Source organism: Natrix helvetica (assembly GCF_964273705.1).
Source record: "Natrix helvetica genome assembly, chromosome: 1".
Taxonomy (NCBI): domain Eukaryota; kingdom Metazoa; phylum Chordata; class Lepidosauria; order Squamata; family Natricidae; genus Natrix; species Natrix helvetica.
Window position 1 is genome coordinate 245,937,684 of NC_138548.1, and position 24,240 is coordinate 245,961,923.

Below are 24,240 nucleotides of genomic sequence, written 5' to 3' on the forward strand. Positions count from 1 at the left end.
CAGCAAATGTGGTGGTGCTGTTGGAGGAGGAGGAGGCGGCAGCAGTTATTCTGGTGGCGGCGGGGGCTCGTTGGCATCTTCAGCGGCAGCCCTGCCCCCGGTGGAAAAAACCAAAGATGGAGCAGATCCAAGCAGATGATGTCGCCGCAACATGACTGGAGGAGGAATTCTGGGAGTTGAAGTCCATAAGTCTTAAAGCTGTCAGGTTTGAAGACCCCTGGGGTTTTTTTCCCTAAAGGGTTAGGGGTGCAAGGATATAGACCAAATTTTTAATCAAGAACCCCCCCTCTCCCCCCCGGTCAATGGTGTCCCGCTTTACCAATGTTAAAATCTGGTCACCTTATCAATATAGGTAGTCCTCGACTTATAACAGTTTATTTAGTGTCTGTTTAAAGTTAACAACAGCACTGAAAAATGTGACTTATGGTCACTTTTCACAGTCACGACCTTTGCAGCATCCCATATGATCCTGGGATTAAAATTCAGGTGCTTGGAAACTGGCTCATATTGATGGCCATTTGCAGTGTCCCAGGGTCATTTGATCCCCTTTTGCAACCTCCTGACAAGCAAAGTCACTGGGGAAGCCAGATTCACTTAACAACCAGGTTACTAATTTATCAACTCCAGTGATTCACTTAACAACCGTGGCAAGAAAGGTCATAAAATGGGACAAAACTCGCTTAACAAAATTTCCCACTTAACAGCAGAAATTTGGGGCTCAATTGTGATCGTAAGCAGAAGACTACCTGTATAACCTAAATTGAAAACAAAGGAAAACTGGAATCTATATTCTTCCTGCTAATGGCTGCGTGGCATTTGTACTGCTGGTCTAGGTTAGAATGTTCTGACTTCCTGGACAGGTTTCAGAGATCTCGAGGACTTCCAAGTGAGAATTGTATGCACTTTCGGCAAAACCCATCTTGGAAAAGACTGCTAACAAAGCACTGTAAGCAATTAAAACAGCGCAGTTTGTTCTTAGGTGGCAGCTCTCTCCTTCTCTCCCTGCTCCCCAAGAGTTGACTGACTTGCTTAGAATTGTGGTGAAACAGCAAAGAGAGGAGGGCAGCTTTCTTTCAGTGTTGCTAGTTGCCCCTTTCACATTTGGAATGGGCCTTTGAAAGGATGGGTCATTTGGTACCTACCTTTCCTCTTTTTTTCATGCAAATTAACGGGGGACCGAAAGCTTTTTCTTGATCTCTCTGCTTGAAGAGTTGGGGAGGGGGATTTATGGGGAGATTTTGATGGCTACAGGTCAGGTTTCCTGTGATCTCTGCTCTTGTGAATTTTTTTTTTTAGTTTTCTTTTTTCCTTTCCATATACATTCACAAATATACATTCTCATAGATGCTATTAACATTTATCTGTTGATTTCTAGCATTTATCACAATCTGCTTAAAAATATAAAAAAAAACACCATTGGGATTGCTTTCCTGCCACCCCGCATCTCCATCTTATTTTGCAACAATCCTACTCCTTCCTTCTTCCCAACCTCCCTTCTCTACCTTCTTCTTCCCTCCTCCCCTTCCTCTTTTCTTCTTTCCCTCCCTCTCCCCTCCTCCTCCTCTCTTTTTCTCCTTCTTGCCCTCTCTCCTACTCATTTCCCTTCCCTTGCTTCATCTCCTTTACCCTTTCTTCTTTTCCCTCCTCTTCCTTCCTCCTCCCGTTGTTGCCCTTGCTTATTTTCTTTCTCTGGTGGATTTTCAGAGTGGCATTCCAGCGTTCCCGGCTTTATATTTACATAAAAATAAATTTACTCTTTCACATTTTATTTCCCTATCATAAATCCACGTACCATTTTTAAAGTTGTATATTTGTATCTTAATAAATACTTAATACTTTTCTATTTTTCCTTTCCTTCCTTTTTTCTTTTCTCTTGTGAATTTCTTAAGCACATCTTTTTCAGCTCTTATATTGCTTTCCGGGCTCAGGTGCCATGATGAAAACACAGCTCAATTGCCCTTGTCATCTCAGCCAACTTCCTGAGTACCTTGATCTCTGCTCCGAATACTTAAATTGTGTCTTTGTCTGGTTGGAAGTTGATGGGTTTCCATTGTGGAGGAATAGCTTGCAAGATGGATAGAAATAAGAATACATCTACTATCAATTTCCTCCAAGCCTTTGAAAACTAGATCAGAGAGAACTGAAGAAGCTGAAGTCTTTATTTAGAATGTCTGAACTTTGCCCTTTCCTTCTGGGATTAAAAGCAGAGGCCCAGAACTGGAGAGAACTTGCAAGCAGATGTAAATGAAGACTCTTCAGTCAGTTTAAGGAAATGCTGATCTGACCAAAAATCATCACAAAAGCTGGCCTGGGTGTTTCTTGCACATCCACCCATCTCACCTCTAACAATGTTTATAGAATGAGTAGACTTTCGGATGCTCTTTGCTGAAAAGCTACCTTGTGTGCATTAGCACCTGGGACTGTTACAACTCATCAGCCTTGTTTTTACCTTGGTGTGCTTTACATGAGTCATATAAACCATTGTTTCAGACTTAAAGATAAAGGATTCCCCTGGCAGTCAAGTCTGACTCTAGGAGGCGGTGCACATCTCTGTTTCTTGGCCAAGGGGAGCCAGCGTTGTCCGAAGACACTTCCATGATCATGTGGCCAGCATATGTCAAGGTGCATGGAATGCTCTGAAGGGGTACCTATTTTTCTACTCACATTTGCATCGGGGGGGTTGCTGCCGGATTTACTACTGGTTCGCAAACCCCACACGTGCGCTGTTCAATGTAAATTGTTCTTTGCTCATGCGCAGAACAATTTACAGTGGACTACACACACGCAGTCACTAAAATCCAAAATGGCGGTGGCCCAGTGGCAACGAGGGAACCTGTTTGGGGGCGTGGCAGGCCTGGGTCGCTGCCTGTTCTGCGACCTAGGCATGAATTGCGCTACCAGTTCGGCTGAACTGGGCCAAACCAAGAGTCTGATTTGCATGCTTTCAAATTTCTAGGTGGGCAAAAACTGAGGCAAGTAATGGGAGCTCACCCCATCACTGTCAGATTTCTGGCTGACAAACTCAACATCTTTAACCGCTAAGCCATAGTGTCCTTTATTTCACACTTAGCATGATATTTCAGATATAGCATGATGTAAAAATTCAGCCAGTTGGTTGGATTATATAGCACAAAGCTAAATAAAATACCCATTGAATTTTATTGCAGCAAACTATAGTTAAATAAGCATGTGCATTCTGCCCGCAACTGTTTCCTACTACTGCTTGCCCTCACGTTCTCAAGCAGAACTGTCAATGAGGAGCCATAGAGTACATCTTAACAATCCTTCCTTTATATTGCTGAAGATTCTCAGTGATCCAGGTAGAGTTGACGAGTAGTTGAGTCATGGCAAGAAAAGAAGTCCAGTCGCATGACTCAACTTCCAGACAATTGTCCCTTACTTAATAAAAGTAGCATTCTCCCATTTGATCTTTGTAGAAATTGGCACGGATCCCTCTATTAACTGAATAAATTCAGTAGCCTGAAAGCAGTTTAGTTTGATTTTTACTTTCTGACCAAGGACGCACAATGAAATGGATGTTTGATTTACATTCTCACTGTCAAAGTCCTCCATGAAAATAACCTCCCTGAAACTGTTTTTTTTTTTTACGAGATGCTTTTGCAGGGCCTGTGTTAACCGCACGTACTTCCCCTTTATTAGCAATTCATCTGGGACTGTAGTTGATTTGCATTTAAAATGAGGGCATCGTGGAAGGATCTGTCCGAATGTATGAGACTTCCATTCTGCCTCTTTCATCTGCGACCTGGAATGGAAGCATGATAAGACTGCAAATTTTAATATTTTTTTTTGCTAAAGGTGTAGAACTAAACACTGGACCTCAACTTTCTTTTGTGTGAATAGTTGCACAGGTCTAGAACCAGTTAGAATCTTAGCAAACCATCTTATGAGTAGAATGCACCTCAGCCTGGAAGTAAAGTCTGTGGTTTTACAGCTCTTGTGGGTGGACACCAAACCTGGGTTGCTCCCGGTTCAGCTCTGATCGAGTAAACCGGTAGTGGCTCCGCCCACCTACCCGGACGCTTCTGCGCATGTGCAGAAGTGTCGTGCGAGTAAAAAAAATGGAAACCCGCCCCTGGTGGAGACAATATGCAGCAGTGGTGCCAGCCAGCCAACTCCTGGCCTATTCTGGGACTCAGCCTGTTCACGTGCTATCTTTCCCCATTTCTATTGCAGGCATCGAGGCTATTACCAAACTAACACATAACTAGCACAGAGAGCAAACAAAGACGGTACTTTTTGAACTCAAGTGGAACCAAAAGCCTGTTACAGTAGACTAGATTGTATCTCATAATTAGTCAGGTTATAAAGTAGTCTTCAGATCAGAGCTCAACAAGCCTAAATTGTGTAATGGGGAAATGATTATTCCCATTGTTACTCCCACTATGAGTTTGGGCAATGGGGTTGCGCTCCTTTGTTCCTATACTGTCACGAACCTCGGCAAGCTAAAATAATTGTTTCTGCCTTGACTGCCAAAAATCAGCAAGACATAGGTTTTTGTGAACATTTTAAATTGCATGTAATAATCCAGCTAAACCAACATCAGCCCTTGTGCCCTAGCATTGGGCTTCAGTGGTTTAGCAACTATAGGGTGTTTTTCCCCCCCAATGTGGACAGCAGTGGTGGGATTCTTTTTTTTTTTTTACTACTGGTTCTGTGGGCGTGGTTTAGTGGGCGTGGCATGGCTTGGTGGGTGTGGCAGGTGAAGGATACTGCAAAATCTCCATTCCCTCCCAATTAGCTGGGACTCGGGAGGCAGAGAATAAATGGCGGTGGGGCCAGTCAGAGGTGGTCTTTACTGGTTCTCCGAACTACTCAAAATGTCCACTACCGGTTCTCCAGAACTGGTCAGAACCTTCTGAATACCACCTCTGGTGGACAGCCATATGGGAAGACATGGCTCAGAGTTGAGTCATGGCAAGAGAAGAAGTCCAGTTGCATGACTCAACTTCCAGACAATTTTCCCTTACTTAACAAAAGTAGCATTCTCCCATTTGATGTTTGTAGAAATTGGCACGCATCCCTCTATTAACTGAATGAATTCAGTAGCCTGAAAGCAGTTTAGTTTGATTTTTACTTTCTGACCAAGGATGCACAATCTCCATTCCCTCCCAATTAGCTGGGACTCAGGAGGCAGAGAATAAATGGCGGTGGGGCCAGTCAGAGGTGGTCTTTACTGGTTCTCCGAACTACTCAAAATGTCCACTATCGGTTCTCCAGAACTGGTCAGAACCTTCTGAATACCACCTCTGGTGGACAGCCATATGGGAAGACATGGCTCAGAGGGTAACTGGCCACCATTTGTCATTCCTTCATTGTTTTGAGGGAAAAGCTCTGATTGGATCACGCTCAGTTGTCAGGACAGCGATATGCAAATGCCTGCAAATTGGTCTGAGGCTTCTGAGGATAAGAGGAGGGTTAAAATGCAGGCAGGATGGATATGCCCCTTGTTTTTCACTGGAATCCATGATTTTTTAAGGATTTTTAAAGCCCTCAGTATCTGAGGGGCCAATTCATCTCTTTCATCGCCAACTATGATTGAGGTTGCATAGCTTTGGCTTCTCCAACCTCAATGCAGTCCAGACGCCTGGGTCCCAACTTCCAGATTTCCCAACAAGTGCATTCTACCTATAAGATGGTGAGGCTGGGAGGCACACGAGCTGGGGGCGGAACAGGCACTCGCGCAACCTCCCTTTCCAGCCAGGCAGAGCGCCATGCACTGGCCTAAGGGTATCCCGAATGCACCAAGCCGCGGGAGCTGGGGGGAGGGCAGAGTACTACGCGGCTTAGTGCCTTTGGGATATCACTGGGTCGGTGAGTGGCGCTCAGCCTGGCTGGAAAGGGGGTTTGCCGGGTGGCTGCTCGTGAGCGTGGTCACCTCATGGTTGGTGTATTGTGCTGCTGCGACAGCACAACACAGCCGTTCTTCCCTGAGGCTGTGCCTGGCTCTTTGGGCATCCACTCACAAGAGAGCAGCCACCCAGAAACCCCAAAACAATAAGCCCCCCCCCCCAATAATAAGTCTCAATCAATATTTTGGGGAGAAAAGAAAATAAGACCCTGTCTTATTTTCGGGGAAACACGGTAGCCATAACAAGAAAATACCTTCCCTCTTAAATTATACTATTAAAATAAAAATGTGGGATTTGTGGTAAGGGCTTGGGCCCTTTATTCACTCTGAACAAATTCCTCAGTTTGGGATTTATTTTCTTCTAGGTGTTGTGTGGCTTTTTGTGTTAACCTCCAATTGCTGGGTGTATTCTACCAGAATAGAACAAAACCATAACCACCAAGAAACAACAAAGTAGATCCTACGAGTCTGACATCTGCCCACTCCTATTCTACAACATCCTTTTTTTAAAAAATAAGCCAGTCTGAAAGAATAGCACCTCTTGAAATCCCTGGACAGACCTGATGAAGGACAGATTACAGAGGAAGCACTAGCATCTTGAAAGCAGAAACATCTGGTTTGGCAATGTGGTTGACTTTTTGAATGCTGAGCTTCCCTTTAAATTTGTGGCAGCAGTTAGCGATCAGAGTATAGGCAGAAGTGCAGATGTTGCTCATAGTGCATAGAAACTTACTCAGAAACAGATGTGTGTGTATGGTTCAGAGAAAAACTACTCCTTGTGTTGGAAGGGAGGTGAAGTTCTCCTACCTAGCTTGTTCTCTGTCCTTGCACAATTGTTGGCACTGCTCAGATATTCCAAAGGGCATATTAGGTTTGCTTGGTCCATAAGGTTGGCCACTGTGATATCCGATGGTTTGGATGTTTTCTGCTCTTGTATTTTCAAGTTAATATTCAAATAAAAAGAATTCCCTAGAAGCAAAAATGCCTTAAATAGTGGGAGTAAAGTTTTAGCAATCCACACTGTTAATTTAATTTGAGTTTAACTCTGTATGTAGTCCAGATGTATAAAGGAACTGGGGAGGGGGGAGGGCTATGTCTAGAAAAGAGCATGGATTTTAAAAAAATGCATAAATGCTTCATATGATCCACACTTTTCATTTCTATCAAAACTTCCATCATCTCAAAAGGTTTCGTAAATTTTGCAGGGCACTTTGAGGACTTCACTTCAGAAGAGGGTAAAGCCAAAGCCTGAGCATATCCAGTTTTGAGAATGTTTAAGATACTTTCCCAACTAAAACAGTTATCTTAAACTCTGGCAAATTCTAAGGAAATCATTCTGTCCTTTGTAATTCTGGCAGATGCACTCCTTCCCCCTCAGCCCTCCCCTGCAGAGTAAAGGGAATATCTGAATAGGGCCATGGGCTCTTTCTAAAATTGGAATCATTTATGTTTCTGGCTCTAATTATTGCATTTAGCTTTAAACCAGGTCTAACTGGTAATAGTGTTGTCTCTTTGAGTAGTATTGTATTAATTTATTAGTAACGATTATGTACTTTTTAAACTAAGAGGTTTGGCTAAATGAACTATTAACGTTCAAAAATAAACTAAAGGATAAAGATGATGTATGAATCAGAAAGTGATCAGCTGACGTTAAATGCCTGGACACATGGAAGATATTCAATTAAAAAGTCTGAACAAAGGTGCATTACAGGAATCAATTCTTATCAGACATCTTCAACTGGTTATCTTCTAGATGTTTTGCAATACAGGTATTAAATCTATAGATATATCAAAACAAGTCAACATATTGCAGCGTAGAGGAGTTGCAATCTAGCACTTAGTTGGGAAGTTTTGTCTCTAGGATTTGACTCAAGTCAAGTATGAATGCATGGAATCACCAAGGAATTTTCCAAGGAATGGCACTTTTTGCAAAACTCTGCCTGGACCATTCTGTGTCAACAAAGCTTTTCTTTTAAAATCAACATTGCTATCAAAAGTCAATACACATCAATATTTAAGAAGGGAAGAAAAGAGGAGGAAGTGTGCTTGCAGCCGCACAAGATCGACAGACAATGGAGGTTCCACTTTACATGTTGAAAACCTGTTAGCAGTGGAAGAAGTTACCAATGCCAAATTGAAGGGTTGGTCAAATGAAGCAAAATCCAGATGAATGGGACTTGTCTATTATGAAGGAGGTCTTCTGATCATTGAAGATAATTTTTTTTTCATGCTCCTGAATGGGGTTGCATTGCCATTCAAGGAGCAGTAGCGTAGCTTGAGAGTACTCTCTCAGCCTAACACTCCTCTGAAAGCTCCAATGGTGGAGTTATCTATAGGCCTTTTATCTGCTTGCTTTTATTTACTAGCTGCAGGCAGCATCTCTTGCTATCATCTATGTGTTGGCTGCTTTTATGCTCCCTTCCAATGCTCTCATGCTTATGTGGCGCTCTTTTTAGAACTAGCCAGAAACTTCAGCTGGGCAGAAATATGAAAGGGGGTCTTTTATCTGGTGCCAACCATTCAAACATGTCTTTCTAGCTCTATTCTAGCATCATTTGATTATCTTCTTCCAGATTTAAAGTGTGAACTGTCAGCACCAGGCTTCCCCCATCTGGCATCTGCTAAATATGGAGAGATTGTCAAACCGTGAAGATTACGTGATCTGCAGACTCAGCAGTCTATGAAGAACACCTGTTGGGGAGGAGGATTGCTCTTGAGACGACAACCACAAAGATCCTTATCTCCTTATCAGCTTTTTGGGGGGTTTTGGATCTGCGTTGGAGATTTATTCTGTATGTCATCACCTTTCAAAAGCAAGCAAGAAAGGGAATATGAAATGTTAGACTTGCTTGGTGGTGGCAGCAACGAAGTTTAGGGAAGCTGTAAAAATTCATTAGACTTGCTTCCTAAGTCCACACTGCTATGTTTTATACAGGCTTTTTTTTAAAGTTGAAATTATTTCAGTAATTTGTTCCACCAGTTTGATTTTTAAAATATTTTTTGAATCAAGAAGCTATGCCTTGACTTAATTGTAGTGTGAAAAGGGTATTTTCAAACAAGTAAATAAGAGTGTGTAATTCTTGGATTTATGCAACAGAATTTTGACACAATAACAGAGTTGGAAGGAACCATGGAGGTCTTCTAGTCCAACCCCCTATTCAGGCAGGAAATGCTATACCATTTCAGATAAGAGGTTGTCCAATCTTTTCTTAAAAGCTTCCAGTGTTGGTCTATCCACAACTTCTGAAGGCAAATCCACTAATTGTTTTCACTGGCAAGAAATTTCTCCGTAGTTCTAGGCTGCTTTAATTATTTAGGTGTTTTTTTTAAACAAAAATGTCTGAACGTCAAAGGAAAATAGAAATATCTTCATCTGGGGCCAAAATGATAAGCACTTTGAATGGGTCTGGAAACAGACTGCTAGTCAGAGTCAACGTTGAAGGACTGGCATAATACGTTTGTATCAGCCAAGCCTGACGAGCAGTTTAGCTGATCTATTTTGAAACAACTGACGTTTCAAGACCATTTTGAAGACAGTTCCTTGTACAAATACATTGCAATAATCTGATCGGGAAGTTACCAGAACATGAGTTGTGAAATTTTATCTGTCTAGGTAGAGTTGTGGCTGGTGACAAAAGGCACTCCATGCCACCTAGGCCATAGACTTGTAGTGTTAATGAAGGGTCTAGGAGCATCCCCAGAACTTGTGAACTTGTTCCCTTCAATGAATGTATATCCCCACCCCACCCCAGCACCCATCTGGACACCCTCCACAAAAAGTTTCTCCATCTTGGGTGGATTAATTTCAGGTTTTGGTCCTCATTCAATACATGACTGGTTCAGAATGCGACACCTTTGTTGATCAGAAGAAGCAGAGCTGATGTCATCTACTTTTTAGTTGACGTCTGTGGATTACCTCACCTTGTAATTTCAGTGAGGGGGGGTTGCACAAAAACTGAGGCGAAGCAGAAGGTAAAGGCTAACAAGTTTATTCTAACAAGGCTAACAACAAACAGGCTCGGTGACAGGCAACTTCTGAGGATTCTATCTGACTGCTCCCTTTTATACTCTGCTATCAGACGGCTGACCAATCAGCTGCAAGCTTGGCTCCTGCCGTAATGGTGGACCAGAGTGAAGACTTAGAACATGACAGCTCCCATTCTGGTATTGCAGTATATAAAAACTATTCACTCTTTATATTTAGAATTATGCTGCTTGTGATCCCAAAGATAATATATACTTGTGTTGTTGTGAGGTCGTGTCCAACCCATCGCGACCCCATGGGCGACTTTCCTCCAGGCCTTCCTGTCCTCTACCATCCTCTGGAGTCCATTTAAGATCACGCCTACTGCTCCGGTGACTCCATCCAGCCACCTCATTCTCTGTCGTCCCCTTCTTCTTTTGCCCTCAATCTTTCCCAGCATCAGGCTCTTCTCCAGTGAGTCCGTCCTTCTCATTTGGTGGCCATAGTATTTGATTGTCATCCTCAGGATCTGGCCTTCTAAAAAGCAGTCAGGGTTGATCCTCTAGGACTGACCGGTTTGATCGCCTTGCAGTTCAAGGGACTCGCAAGAGTCTTCTCCAGCACCGTAGTTCAAAGGCCTCAATATATACTGTAGCCATCATATGGGTGAATACATCTTTAGCTGAAGGGCTTTGTTCTCAGAAGATTTGTATAAACATCTCCTGTGAAAGCGATACATTGGTGGATATTCATAACAAATTCCAGAATGATATATGATCTGAAGGAATATTTCCTGTCTTTAATGAATCTCATATTCCATGAAGGGGAAAGAAAACAAATTTATCCTCTACTTTCTACGTACATACAACATCTGTAGAGTTTTACAGTGTCGCATGTAGTTTGTAGAGTTCTATTGGATTACAGAATCAAAGATAATAAAGGTTTTTATTTTCAAACTCTTCCAATGAAAATTCGTGTTTGTGCAACTAAGTTAGTCAAGGAAGCAAATACATTGGTAGTGGTTTTCCATGCATACCCGTTGCCTTTCAGTAGAATACCCGTCCAGGAACGCTTGTTGTAAGATGGGCAGCAATATAAATGTAATTAATACATATATACAAAAAATAAAAATATATAAAGAATCATGGAACATTCTTGCAGTAAAATTATGTTAAATCCAGATTGGATCGCTGGAGCCAAGGAGTTGTACATTGTATGCTTTCGTCATTCTAACTAGTGTGACAGGGATGTTTACTGACTTCACTCAGCGTGGGACACTGTGACTCTTCTATATCAAGATTTTATTAAGCTTTGAAGCAGAATGCTGGTATCCTTCATTCCTTAGTTTTCGAAAGAGATATATCCATTAATGCCATTGACACTGGGTCACACAGTTTGAAAGTTCCTGAGACTACATGTTCCTCGGCCCTAGCTAGCCTTTTTAATGCCATCATGGGCATTTAAGGCTACTGCGTACCACTTCAGGCCATTCTGAAAGCTGGAATTTGCAGTAGGAAGCATGTCAAACATGTTGATATGCGCGGCAGCGGTTTCATGTCATTAGTTACGGACAGAGTGCAGATGTGCACACTTATTGCCTGGCAACTACAGGGAGCCCAGCCAGTGTGACAAATTGATATTTTATTTTTGCACTGAGTGGCAGTCATGAAAGTAAGTGATTTGGTACAATCATTATGGTCTCCTATCTTTCGAGGCTACTAATAGTAAATTTGTCAACTGGTGGAAATTGTTTTAGAACCTTTATCATTAACATATGGCCACAACACAGGATGGTAGCTCTTCCTTCTTTATCATTAAACTTTTGTATGAATACATTTCTCCCTCAAATAGTATTGTAGGCATATTCTGAAGATATCATGTCTTGTGATGGGGAGGACCTTGACACCAGAGGGGTCTGAATCTAAGGCATTGTGGGAACTACAGAAACTGGAAGATGACTTTATTTTTCCCATAGAAATGCCAGGGGTTAAAGTAGGATATATTGTAGAATAGATGCCTTCGGGTATCTGCAGGTTCTTGACAGGGGATTTAGCAACCTCAGTTTCCAGAAACCTAATGATACACATTATTTTGAAATTACGTTTAGTTGAGGATTTTTAGATGTCAAATAGGCTGTTCAAATAGGCTAGAATTTAGGATGTCTTCTGAGATCAAAGGTTAAGGTAACAAGAGTTTTGCTGAAATTACTGCTTCAGGCTATACTTCTTGATTCATGCTGGTTATTTATATAATCATAAGTAAATTGCATGAAAACAAATGTAAACAGTATTATGATCATTGCTCTACCACTTTATGCAACCAAAGAGACTAAGGCAGAAACCCGTAATGAAGATCTAAAAGCCATGCACAAAATGGCATGTTATTAAATTGGAATTATTTTAATGATCCCAATTTAAAATCATTAAGGGTTTATTGGACTTGCTGCCTCTGGAAGGGTTTGGCTTGGATACTCAATTCCAGATGTAACACGCTTGCAAAATGCTAATGAGGCAACAATCTGATTTCATAATAAACAAGAGCTATAAGCCAGTTTCTCCCAACCTAGTATCTTGTATACATGTTGGACTATATCTTGCATCCTCCATATGTGGATTGAGAGTGATGGCATTTGTAATCCAAGTTACCCGAAAGGCACCATTGCTAGCTGCAAATGTTCTTGCTCACTCTCAATTTTGTAGATTTTTCTTCGTTGCTGGTCTGTTGTTGCAGTATTAAGATGGAGAGAGAGGGGAGGGAGAGGGAAAGGGGGAGGGAGAGGGAGAGGGAAAGAGAGAAAAAAAACAGAGACTAATGTAAAGTTGATACCAACTACACCTGTGATGGCGAATCTATGGCATGCGTGCCAGAGGTGGCACGCAGAGCCCTCTCTGTGGGCACGTGCACCATCTGCAGCTGCTCTTCTGGTTTCACATGCGTGCCGGCCAACTGGCCTTTGTGGGCACCGGAGCACCTGTAAACGGCCTGAAAACTGCTCAGAAAACAGCCAAAAAATACACCTGCACACCGGCCAGCTGGTCTTCGGGTTTCCGACACACACACGCACATTCCGATTTGGGCACTCAGTGCCGAAAAGGTTCGCCATCACTGAACCTTTTCATTCATGACACTTGCATAGGAGCAGAGATTGGGGCGATTTCTGCCTCTGCCTTTTCCTCTCTCATCCCAAATACTATGTATGTGGCCTCTACTATGTGGGACTCTTGGGGTTCAACTAGGAAACCTACAGTAGAATGGCTGTCCTGAACTACTCTTGAACTATTCATGGACCATTCTTTTGCAGAATGTCCCTTCCCTTTCGGACTTGTATTTCCAAAGCTATTTTTTTATTTCTTGAATATTTTGTTTTTTCATTTAATGTCTGGAATTTGCTTAAGGAGCTCAACTTTTCGCCAGTGCAACATCCCTATGGGATAAACTAGGCCGAGGCTTTAAGAGTGTATCAGGACCAGTGAGTACTGTAAACTTCATAGGGATCTGAAGACCAGGATCTGAACTTCAAACTGAGTATGCCCATTTACACTAGCATCTTTTTTTTTTTTTTGTCTAGGTGAGGGGTCTCCAAACTTGACAAATTTAAGAGTTGTAGACTTTAATTCCCAGAGTTCCTTAGTCAGCATGCCAAGGTTGGAGACCCCTGGTCTAAGGCTCTGAAGCCAAACAAGATTAACCTTTAGTACTTGAAAGGGATATTGGCCTATTCTGGAACAACCCTCCCCCCCCTGCTTTCACACTGCAGAAAAAGATAACGCAAAACTCTTCTGTACTGTTGCCTAGAAAACTGCATGAAATGTGTCTACAGGATCATCAGAAGTGACTCAAAAGCATTTTTTCCCTTTCATTCCCATTTATTTTCCAAAATCCTGGGTCTGATATGTTGACTACATTAAGCCTATTGCTATAGAACAGCCATAGAGCTTATTTTTGTGGTTTCCATGTAGTTCATTTTAGAAATCTAGTTTAGAAAATACCAGGCTGGGCAGAAAGAGATCACATCTACCGCTGGAACAATGAGCCATATTAAGTAACCAGAACTCTGATTTAGCAGGAGCAAGTGAGCCTCAACTGGTATTTGCTGTATAATTATTCCTCTTGGAGTCCTCTTGACAGCCAGAGCAGATAAATAATCTCCTGCTCCATCAGTAGTTGGCTTAGCGTTGCATGCAAACTGGTCCCTCTGTCTCATTGCTTTCCTCACAGGCCAGTTATGTAAGTAACCTTAGTTGGAACAGCCGAGCGTACCAGTATGTTTTTTTCCACCACAAGACATCAGACCTGATCAGGGCGTATGAGAATTGCGTGGTAGAGTTCGGGATTGTTCTCTTTCAAAAGGTTGTTGGAGGTCAGCACAATATTTTCTCTGCCTTCTAGCCAGTCACAGTTTCCAGACTTTCACTTTGACATCTAAGTAAATTTGGAATCAAAGAAGCCAAATTTCAAGTGCTGAAGTTTGTTTGTTTGTTTGCTTGTTTGTTTTTGGACTCTACTTGCCTCTCCCATTTGAAAGCCATTAAAAAGGTACTTCAAAGTAACAATTTGCGACATTAAAAACAAAAACAACCCCCCCCTGGGTTTTAATATTAAAATATCACTACATAACTCTGATCAACATAGAAGCAAGATAGGGCAAGATGCTTTCTTTAGAATACCAGTAGTTTCTCCTCCTCCACCACTACCACTCAATTTTCCTTCAAAAAATTTGGGTGATAACACAGAAATCAGATGCTTTTTTTTTTTCTGGGACAAAAAAAGGCTTTGCAATCTCTGGAATTATTTGAAACACAGAGGTGCCCAGAGAATGGGTGAGGAGGTGAATTGTTGGAGCAGAGCTGAGGAAACCAGTCCAATCTCAACTATAGTTTTGCAGAAAGAGAGAGAAAAAGGCAAAGCCATTTATTTATTTGCTAAAGTTATGCTGGTTGGGAACATGGTATACATTGCATGATGGATGGCTTGGCCATCCATCTACACTCTACTGAAGATTATAAAATGAAAATGTTTCAATTTGTGGATTAAAAGGATTTTAAAAAACATCTTTAGTGAATTTGGCTATTGAAATGAAACTGATATGTTTAAATTCAATTTGAAAATAATAATAATGTGGGGTGATAAATGCTCAGATTGTTTTTAATCTGATCCAAGCAAAATTGCTATTGCTTGACAAAATGAGTAACGGGCATGTTGTGTGTTTGTGGTAGTTGCCATTTTTCTTTGGTGTACAGGTAGTCCTCGACTTACAACAGTTCACTTAATGACCACTCAAAGCTACAACAGTACTGTAAAAAAGTGACTTACGGGCGTTTTTCGAATTTACAACCATTGAGCATCCCCATGGTCACGTGATCAGAACTGAATTGCTTGGCAAGGGGCTCATATTTATGACGGTTTCAGCATCCTGGGATCACCTTTTGCGATCTTCTGATAAGCAAAGTCAACAGGGAAGCCAGATTCAGGTAACAAGAAAAGTCGTAAAACAGAGCAAAGTTCGCTTAACAAATGTCTCGCTTAGCAACAGAAACGTTGGGCTGAATTGCAGTCGTAAGTCAAGGATTACCTGTACAAGTGGTGGGTGCATTTTAGAAGGAATGATTGGCAGCTGCTACCATAACTATTATCAGAACAGAGGCCTATTCTCTTACTGTCAACAAAAAACCTAAACAGAATTTTTTAAAACTTTAATGCCGTTTTGAAAAAAAAAAAAGACTTTCCTTGTATGTGTCTAACAAGGAAACAAACAAAAAATAATATTCACCCATGTACATTGACCTTTGACAACATAAAGCTTTTTTGTTTCCGAGAGTCGAAGCGCGCCTGCTCTGAGAAGTTTGGGTGGTGAAGACCAATTGTCCTATGTCGATGTCTTCGTTCCCAGCAATCATTCCAGAGAGATGGAAGCAATCCAAATATACCCCCCAAGACAGTTTTCTTGGGGGATATTTCTTCCCTTTTCATCTTGCTGGGTTAAAAAAAACAAAGTAATGCCAGACCCATGGAAAATTAAGCAGAAACCCTATATTGCTAGTCCTTCAATTCCTACATTTGAAAAGCTGTGGGAAGAGCTGGAATCTCAGAGAAAGCCCCTTCTGTCGTTGGGTTTTCTTTGGTTGGTGTAAAAATGTGGCTATTATGTACGTTGTTTTCTTGTATATACCAGCATATTTTAGAAGGTGCATCTGAGTTTTGGTTTTTTTAAAAAAAGGATTCCAGATTGCTGAGTAACTAAAACAGCTGTCTGTTGAAAGGGCAAAGAAGGCATAGTGTGCCTCTTAATATTGTTGTTGTTTAGTCGCTGTGCCTGTCTCTTTGTGACACCATGGACTGCAGCACGCCAGGCTCCCTTGTCCTCCACCATCTCCCCGAGTCTGTCCAATGTCTGGCCTGGAAACCATCTTTTTCATTCAGCTTACATACATCTTTGAGGACACTCAAGCCTCGGAGTGTTCCTTCGTTGGGGGTGTTACTTGGAACCCTGACATCCAAACTTACGCCACTGTGTGGATGACGCAATCTAACCATCATCATCCTCTGATGTCCCCTTCTCTGCTTGCCTTCAATCTTTCCCAGCATCAGTGTCTTTTCCAATGAGTCCTCTCTTCTCATTTGATGGCCAAGGTATTTGAGTTTCACCCCTTATTATAATGTGGGACAAAAGCCTCTATAAAGATTTTACTTCCCCCCTATGTATTGGAGTTCCCAGTATAACTTTTCCTTTTCTTATGGGATGTTTGGGATTCTTAATATTCAGCTACACATCCTGTGATTATGTGTGCTTTGAGCAGTGGTCTTCCTGTTGCATATTTATCCACCGGGCTCTTCTGAACATTTGTCTGTGTCCCTTAGTAATAACTAAGGTGATGACGATCATGATGCTGCTTTTCCTAAATATTTGGTTTTGCTTGAAGTCATAATTAACTACCGAATGTTAAATAGGTCGTTCCTCGTGGTGGGAAGGATGGCGAGTCCATTAGCATGCTTAGCAAATCAGAACGAAGTTTTAATAAAAGATCATACAGATTGCCTTGTGTAATAACTGCGTAAGAAGAGCATTTAGGGCAAGCAGGAGGTTACACTGAAGAGATGTGTCATAGATGTAGATGTCTTGAATGCAGAAGAGGCTGTTATGGAAAAGAGCACAGTCCATGCATAAGAATAAGAGTTAGAGAGCAGGAATCAATCCAGGCAGTGGTGGGCTGCTGCAGGTTCGGACCGGTTCAGGTGAACAGGTAGTTGCAACCTGTGGATGGTTGCCCCCCCCAGCCCCCGGTGCTATGCTTCCTATTTAGCCTTGTTTTTGATGCCGCACACATGTGAAGGCCATGTGCATGTATGGATGGCGTGCGCGCTCACATTTTCGGGGTTGGGCGAATCGGTTCTTAATTCATGTGCCGCCCCCCTCTGAATCCAGGTCTCTAACGTGGCAGGCTGATTCCCACCCGGCAAACAGAGAAGATAACATGGGTAAACCCAGAACCTTTTGACAGTGGCTTAGACTGAGGCTACATTCGTCTGTCTCTTCTACTGGCATACAACTCTGATTCCAAATGTATTCAGCCCTCAACAGAGGGAATTAAATATTTCCCAAATATCTGTGTGCATGTAACTGTGATCTCTCGTGCATGAGAAGATATCATGAATGGTCTGTCCCAGCCTGCCTTAGATCAGGTTGTCTGAATTGCTGAGAGTTTTTCCAGGTATGGCATTTGAGGATTCCATAGGCCAGGGGTGTCCAAACTTGGGAACTTTAAGACTTGTGGACTTCAACTCCCAGAATTCCCCAGCCAGCTCTGCTGGCTGGGGAATTCTGGGAGTTGAAGTCCACAAGTCTTAAAGTTCCCAAGTTTGGACACCCCTGCCATAGGCTATATGAGCCATGGTGGCGCAGTGGTTAGAGTGCAGTACTGCAGGCTGCCTCTGCTGACTGCCGGCTGACTGCAATTTGGCAGTTCAAATCCCACCAGGCTCAAGGTTGACTCAGCCTTCCATCCTTCCGAGGTGGGTAAAATGAGGACCCAGATTGTTTGGGGGCAATAGGCTGACTCTGTAAATTGCTTAGAGAGGGCTGTAAAGCACTATGAAGCGGTATATAAGTCTAAGTGCTATTGCTGTATGAACTGGAGATAACAGAAGTTGTAGCTAACACAATTTTATTTGTTTGTTTGTTTGTTTGTTTCTAGACTTCTATGTTGTCTATCTCACCAAGGCAGCTCTGGAAGGAACCAAATTCCTCAGACTTTCATGCCTTGTTTTATATGTGTAATTCATGTCCTCCTTTCTCCAGTATAAAACACCAAATCTACCCATGGGAAAAATCCCAGAACTGGCATTTTCCTGGAAACTTCTTTCCTTCCTCCTCAACAATGAGGTTGTGCGGCTTTTGGTTTCTCTTCCCTTTTTAGGAAGAACGTTAGCAGTTAAGATTGCTAGGCAATATGCTTATATCATCCAGCTCAAATAACCGCTGGTGGTGTATGCTATCTTTGAGAGAAAGTGCTTCATTTCCCCCCCCTTAACAGTTCTATAATTAAGATAAGGTAAGCTGATTGGAAGCTAAGCAGGGTCAGACCTGGTTAGTGGTTGGCTAGGCAATCTCCAGAGAATAATTGGGTTGTAGGCTAAATTGGGCATTTTAATGCATAAAAACATTTGCATTGCTGCTAAGAAATCCATGTGGCTCTTTCCATGAAATCACTAGAAGTTGAACACCTGAAAGAGATTATCTTTGCAAACCAGAGAGTAACAGAACTAGATAAATAAATCTGATCACATAAACATGGGGGGGGGGGGAATTCATTGTTACATGACATCTGATACACATTGGCTTTATTCTTCTCTGGGAGACACTTTGTGGGATGCAAAATTTGATGTAAATAAGCCACATGATGTTGATATGTGAGATAGCCCTGGCAGGATCTGGGCACAATCTTGTTGCAGGTGGAATTTTCTGAGTGTTTGCTTCTCCAGAAACCTCACCTATTCCATCATATGGGCTTGGCTTCAGTATCTGATGAGGTTGAAATTGCTGTGTGGGAGATTGGGTGTGCCAGCTTCTTTTTCCTTCTGGACACATTTAGCGTGTGGTAAGAGCTCCTACTGCCATGTTCTATCCACTCTCCTGCCTGTGATCAGGAAAGAAACCTGGAACAGAGTAACCTCTGGAAGTGACCCAGTCAAATAGAGGAATGCTATAAGGGGAAGGCTGCCTATAATATGTGTTCCTGCAATTGTCATTGGAACTTTTAATAAACATTCAACTGGGGCTGACCTTGAGAAGTCTTAATTAGCCCAAAAGACCAAATTATAAACATTCCAAGGCACAGTCACTTTTCAATGACCTTCTACTGACTTCTGATGCTTACCTGCCTGAATTGTTCTTCTTTGTTCCTGTTGGCATGTATGCTGTACTTTTTCAGAAAGGCCTTGCTGAAAAATGAATGCTTTCTCTGGTTATGTGCCTATGTTATGTAAATGCATATAAGCATTTTATGTAATGCAGTTCTGTACAAAGCCAGCTTTTGTTAGATAGAACTCTTAGGTGCTACCATGAAAGGGTTTTGGGCTTAAAGTGTGGTCGGAGCTCCTGTCTTTCTATAAATCTTGGTGGGGGGGTGTAGAGTGCTGGCTTTGTTTCAGTAAGTGGAATGATTGGTTGTGTGGTTGTATCATGATTGGTAGATTGGTGCTGGTTGGTGCTGGCTGTGTGTCCGTTGTTGTTTTGTGTTGTAACGGCCTGGGTGGTGGGTGGGGCTCGTTGTTGACTAGGGCTGGTTTCCAGATGTCTGGTAGGTGGGAGGTAGCATCACGTTTATTCATGTTGTGGGGGTGTTTCTCTATTTTGATAGCTTCCATAATTATTCTCTTGAAGTGTTCAGTTTTAGAGATTAACCTGGTTCCTTCAAAATTAATTTCATGTCCTGTAGCTTTAAGGTGCTGGAAAAGGGAGGAAGACTTTTCTTTTTTTCTTTTTTAAAAGACCCCACCCCCCAAATGAGGCCAAGTGCTTGTTTCGGGGGAGGTCAAAAGAAAATAAGACCCTGTCTGGTAGCAGATAATTCTTTCCTCCTCCTCTACTGTTTTTGATGTTGGCTTATTAAGGCTGGTTGTATTGTTAATATTTCTGGGAGCGTCCACCAAGCTGTGAAAGCCAGCCTGTCAAGGACATAGCCCACTCCTCTAGAGAGCCCACATTTGCATTACTGGATATTAGAACTGATGGCAAGACTCGGATCTCAACAGATGCTGATCAAAAAGAAATTGATCCGTGGCAATAACTGAAAACTGATGTCCCAAATGCCTTTTATTGTTTCTCTGCTTTAGAAAGAGTTGAGACCTCGTCTCTGCCAGATGAAGAAGGGCCCCAATGGGTACGGGTTCAACCTCCACAGTGATAAGACAAAACCAGGCCAATACATCCGGGCTGTGGATCCAGATTCTCCTGCGGAAGCTTCAGGGCTGCGGCCTCAAGACCGTATCATTGAGGTATGTATTGGGGGTGGGTGAGGGGTGCACTGTTTGTTGCACATTAATTAACGTTTGACTAACCTAGACACTGTCTTCTCAAAGAGAATTGATTGAATGGGAGTTGTGATCCAAGAGTTGTGCCAGCTTAGCCATTTCTGGGCTTTTTGAAATCACCTCGCTTGTTTCTAAGCCAAATAAATTTGCTAGTGAACTTGGGGAATCAAAATACCCATTGCCTGATTTGAGAGTAGTTATTGTTATATAGTATTTCTACACCCTGCCATAAAGCATGAAACTCTTGTCTTTCCAAAATGCCTTTACCTTGCAAATAAGTAGAATTCTCTTTCTTGTCTGAGACCATTTCCTCAAAGATCCTTGTAGACTATTTTAACACATTTTAACATAAATTAAAATCTTTGTTCTTGGGCCCCTCTCGTGATTGCAATCTCACCTGGCAGCAGGGTTCACCTGGATACTTTTGGCATAGGAACTCAGTGGATCCACCTCCGTGATGCTTGTTTAGAATCTTCAAATTGTCATCACTAATTACAGCTCCATCCAGCAAGGCATGTCCCTGCCCCGAGGAATTTGCCAATTAAATTGGAGTATGGAAAAGCAATAAAAAGAAAATGTTGGGGGCAAAGGTAGCAGGGGAAGAATAGGCTTATGATTTAAAAGTATATCCTTGAGTCTTAACATTGGTTTCAGCATGAACTTAAACCTGAATGCCTTGATGGACAGTGTCATAGGCACAATAGGATAGATTGGATGTTGATAACCCAGGCTCAGTTTCATGCCAAATAGCCTCTTTTAAAGATCAGAGGGGAAATGCCAATGGTAGGAAAGCTGTGACCAAGTCTGGGAGCCGAAGACAAATAGATCTTCACACTGGATCATTTCACGGAAGGGCTTTGGAAGGGCTAAGTTAAACAAAGATAATTTCTCTGCACTGTCCAGGGATTCCTAAAGGAGTGAGATTTTTCTGAAGCAGTCACCATTGGATTGCACGATCAAAGCTGTCAGATGTGCATAGCTACAGATGAGGCTACACAACACTGTAGATATGTGACATTTTATACAGACTCCCAACTACCCACTTGCATAGACGCCTTCTCAGCATGAAATTCTGTTCCAGTCTTTAGGGAGAAACGAACATGAATAGCACTTTTTGGAGAATATGAGTTTAGCCAGAGTGGAAGGTGTAGGCTAAGTAGGCAATTATCTATATTGTGCCAATGTATAAGCTAGGAAAGGGAGAGAGACAAACACATGCAGCTCCTACTGTGTGTAAGTTTACAGACCCATCAGTATTTCACTCCTATAAAAAGACAAGCCTAAGGCCAAAGGTTCCATAGCCCATTATTTTTATGCATATTATTTTTTGCCCTAAAGTGTGCTTAGTTTAGGCTTCTATAGCTCAACTGCACAGAAAGGAGATCAAGCAACTAGGTTATTTGTTACTTCAGAATGTCACGAAACCAGGGTTGGGCAGTCTTGATTGGTTGGGGTTGTGGGAGCCCTGGGTGTGTCTTTTGTATTACAAGCATTGTTTTGCATGTGCCCAGTCATAAAGCCTTTGGGGCCCTAGAGACATTCTGGCAAATAACGATGATGATAGAGTTGGTACTTGCTGTGCAGCATGCCAGCTATGCTTCTATTATGTTTTAATTAAAAAGATCCTTTAAAGCAAAATAAGAAGTTTGCCAACACGGAGGGAGGTGTCAGAAAGATGCTGGTGCTCACAAGCTCTATATTGCTGACCCTGCATTGAATTATCAAGCTAGCTTTGCAAATGAACAGTGGGGAGGAGGGCAAGGGAGGCCACAGCAGTGCTGCAGCATCAGGATGTGAGCCCCATCCCCTTTCTCCAAGCATTGCAAGGTTGCATGTACTGTATGCTCCCAAAGGGGAAGTTGGAGGTCATCTTCATTCTGATAAAAGCAAAGAGTTGCTATACATCAGAGGTCCCAAATCCACAGGCCGCATCCCAGTACCGGGCCACGGCGGCCCATTTCAAACCGAGCCACAAAAGTGATATGCAAGCGTGCATACACAGTTCTGCTTGCGCCAGCAACAAGTGAGTATATGCCTGCAGCTCCATTTGCACAAGTGGTAGGCATGTGTGCTCGCCACTACGCGAATAGAGCTGCTGCACGCACGCTTGCCACGTGGAAAACCGTCTCTTCTCTCCTCCCCGTCCTCCTTTGCTAGTCTGCAAAGCCAGAAAGATTGGGAACTGCTGCTCTAGATGCCTATTTTGTGAAAAACAAAACAGGAAACCTTTTAGCTCAAAATGAAATTAATGTAAGGGTTATAATATGCAAGTCGTATATATCCATAAACCCTCTGTGGGTGCGTTTTGTACTTCCTTTTAGAACAACCTTGAGTGTAAAATTATTTATAAAGATAATAAAGGTGGGTTAAGAGTAAAAATGAATAAATAAATACAGCCGATGTTCTTATTCCCTGCTGTTAAGTCATACTGACTAATAAGAATGACTTAAGAATAGTGAGCAAGAGTAATGGCATCAACTAAAGGTCAGAGCTGGGAGTATCCACTTTCAGTCTAATTAAAATGCTGATACATGTTGTAATTTATTTTTTATGATTTATAGATTGCCTTTCAGCACATAGGTGCTCATTAAGATCTGAGTACAGTCAGGTTTATATTGCTGTTGCTGCAATTTAGCTATATCCATCCCTGGCCTGTTTGCTGTGTTACACAAGGCACTTCTCTTTTAAGATAACAACCACAACTTGGCCTTATATTCTTGGTCAAAATAATGCCTGTCCGTATTTGTTAAGGAATTCAGGAACCACAAAACATGGTGTTTTTAAATGATAATATAATCTGCAGCAAAATTTAATGGCCATCTTTCCTTCCTTCTTGAACCTTCAGATAGGGCAAAATTGGGCTTGTCTAAATACAGAGCAGTGTTATGTTCTTGCTAGGCTGACTTTCTGAGCAATAGCTTACTGGAAATTTAAAGTAATCCAGTGACCATTTTTAGTTTTGTTGACATGGTGAGGAATCATTGATGGTTCCTACTGAAAGGCTTACCGTCAGAGGTAATAGCCCTCATAAAGATAGATCTCCTAAGATCGTAGAGCTGCTTTTGAATGATACTATATGGGCACTGCTTTGATAGGGTTAGGTTTTGATAGACTGCATCTGCTGTTCTGAAGCTCTCATCCTCTTGTGTGGACCAGTCGTGGGGTGCTACCAGTTCGGCCGAACCGGTAGTGGTATGGCGGCCTAGGTCGCTGGAACCGGCAACGACCCAGGCCTGCCACACCCCTGAACCAGTTCCCCAGTCACCGCCATCACCATCTTGTTTTTGAGCTCTGCACATGGGCAGAACAATTTTAATCGAATTGTGCATGCGCGCACAAGTGAACCAGCAGTAAAGCCTGCTGGAACCCACCCCTGGTGTGGACCCTTAGACTTCCTTGGAAACCTATGGGAGAATTTTCATTAGGAATGCTTGTGTTATTGGACATTTTTTGGTAGAAAACTATTTGTCCAACAGAAGTAACCTGGTCTTCAAGGATTATGCTCCATGACCTTTTGCAGTATATGTGAGGGATTAATGTCAGGTATTAGGAACTGGGTTTTAATAGAAATGCAGTCCCTTGGAGATGGAGCAGAGCCATGATTTAGACCCATCTACTTCATGTTCACATGGAGTGCTAAATTTGGAAAGGCAGTAAAGGGCTAAAGCAGCCTTTCAGCTTGGCATTATTTTGCTCAAAAGGCAGAGTCACAACCCAAATATCCTTGTTCACATAAAGTGTTAAACACGAAAAGACGCTGGTAGTCACCAAAGAAAGGCCTTTACTATAAGCAATTTAGATAGTTAAACAAAGTTTCAAACTATAGAGTGTGGCAGTTTTAAATATCCTACGACATTGGCAAAAGACTGAGCTGTGA

At 42.2% G+C, this 24,240-nt stretch overlaps 1 protein-coding gene across 1 annotated transcript in view; it reads left to right on the forward strand.

Moving 5' to 3' along the window:
* NHERF1 (NHERF family PDZ scaffold protein 1) overlaps nucleotides 1–24,240 on the forward strand; it is a 72,840-nt gene that overhangs the window by 29,264 nt on the left and 19,336 nt on the right. Inside the window, exon 2 of the mRNA XM_081966546.1 lies at nucleotides 20,166–20,327. Coding sequence (XP_081822672.1) covers nucleotides 20,166–20,327 — 162 coding nt within the window. The remainder of the gene's footprint in view (nucleotides 1–20,165; nucleotides 20,328–24,240) is intronic.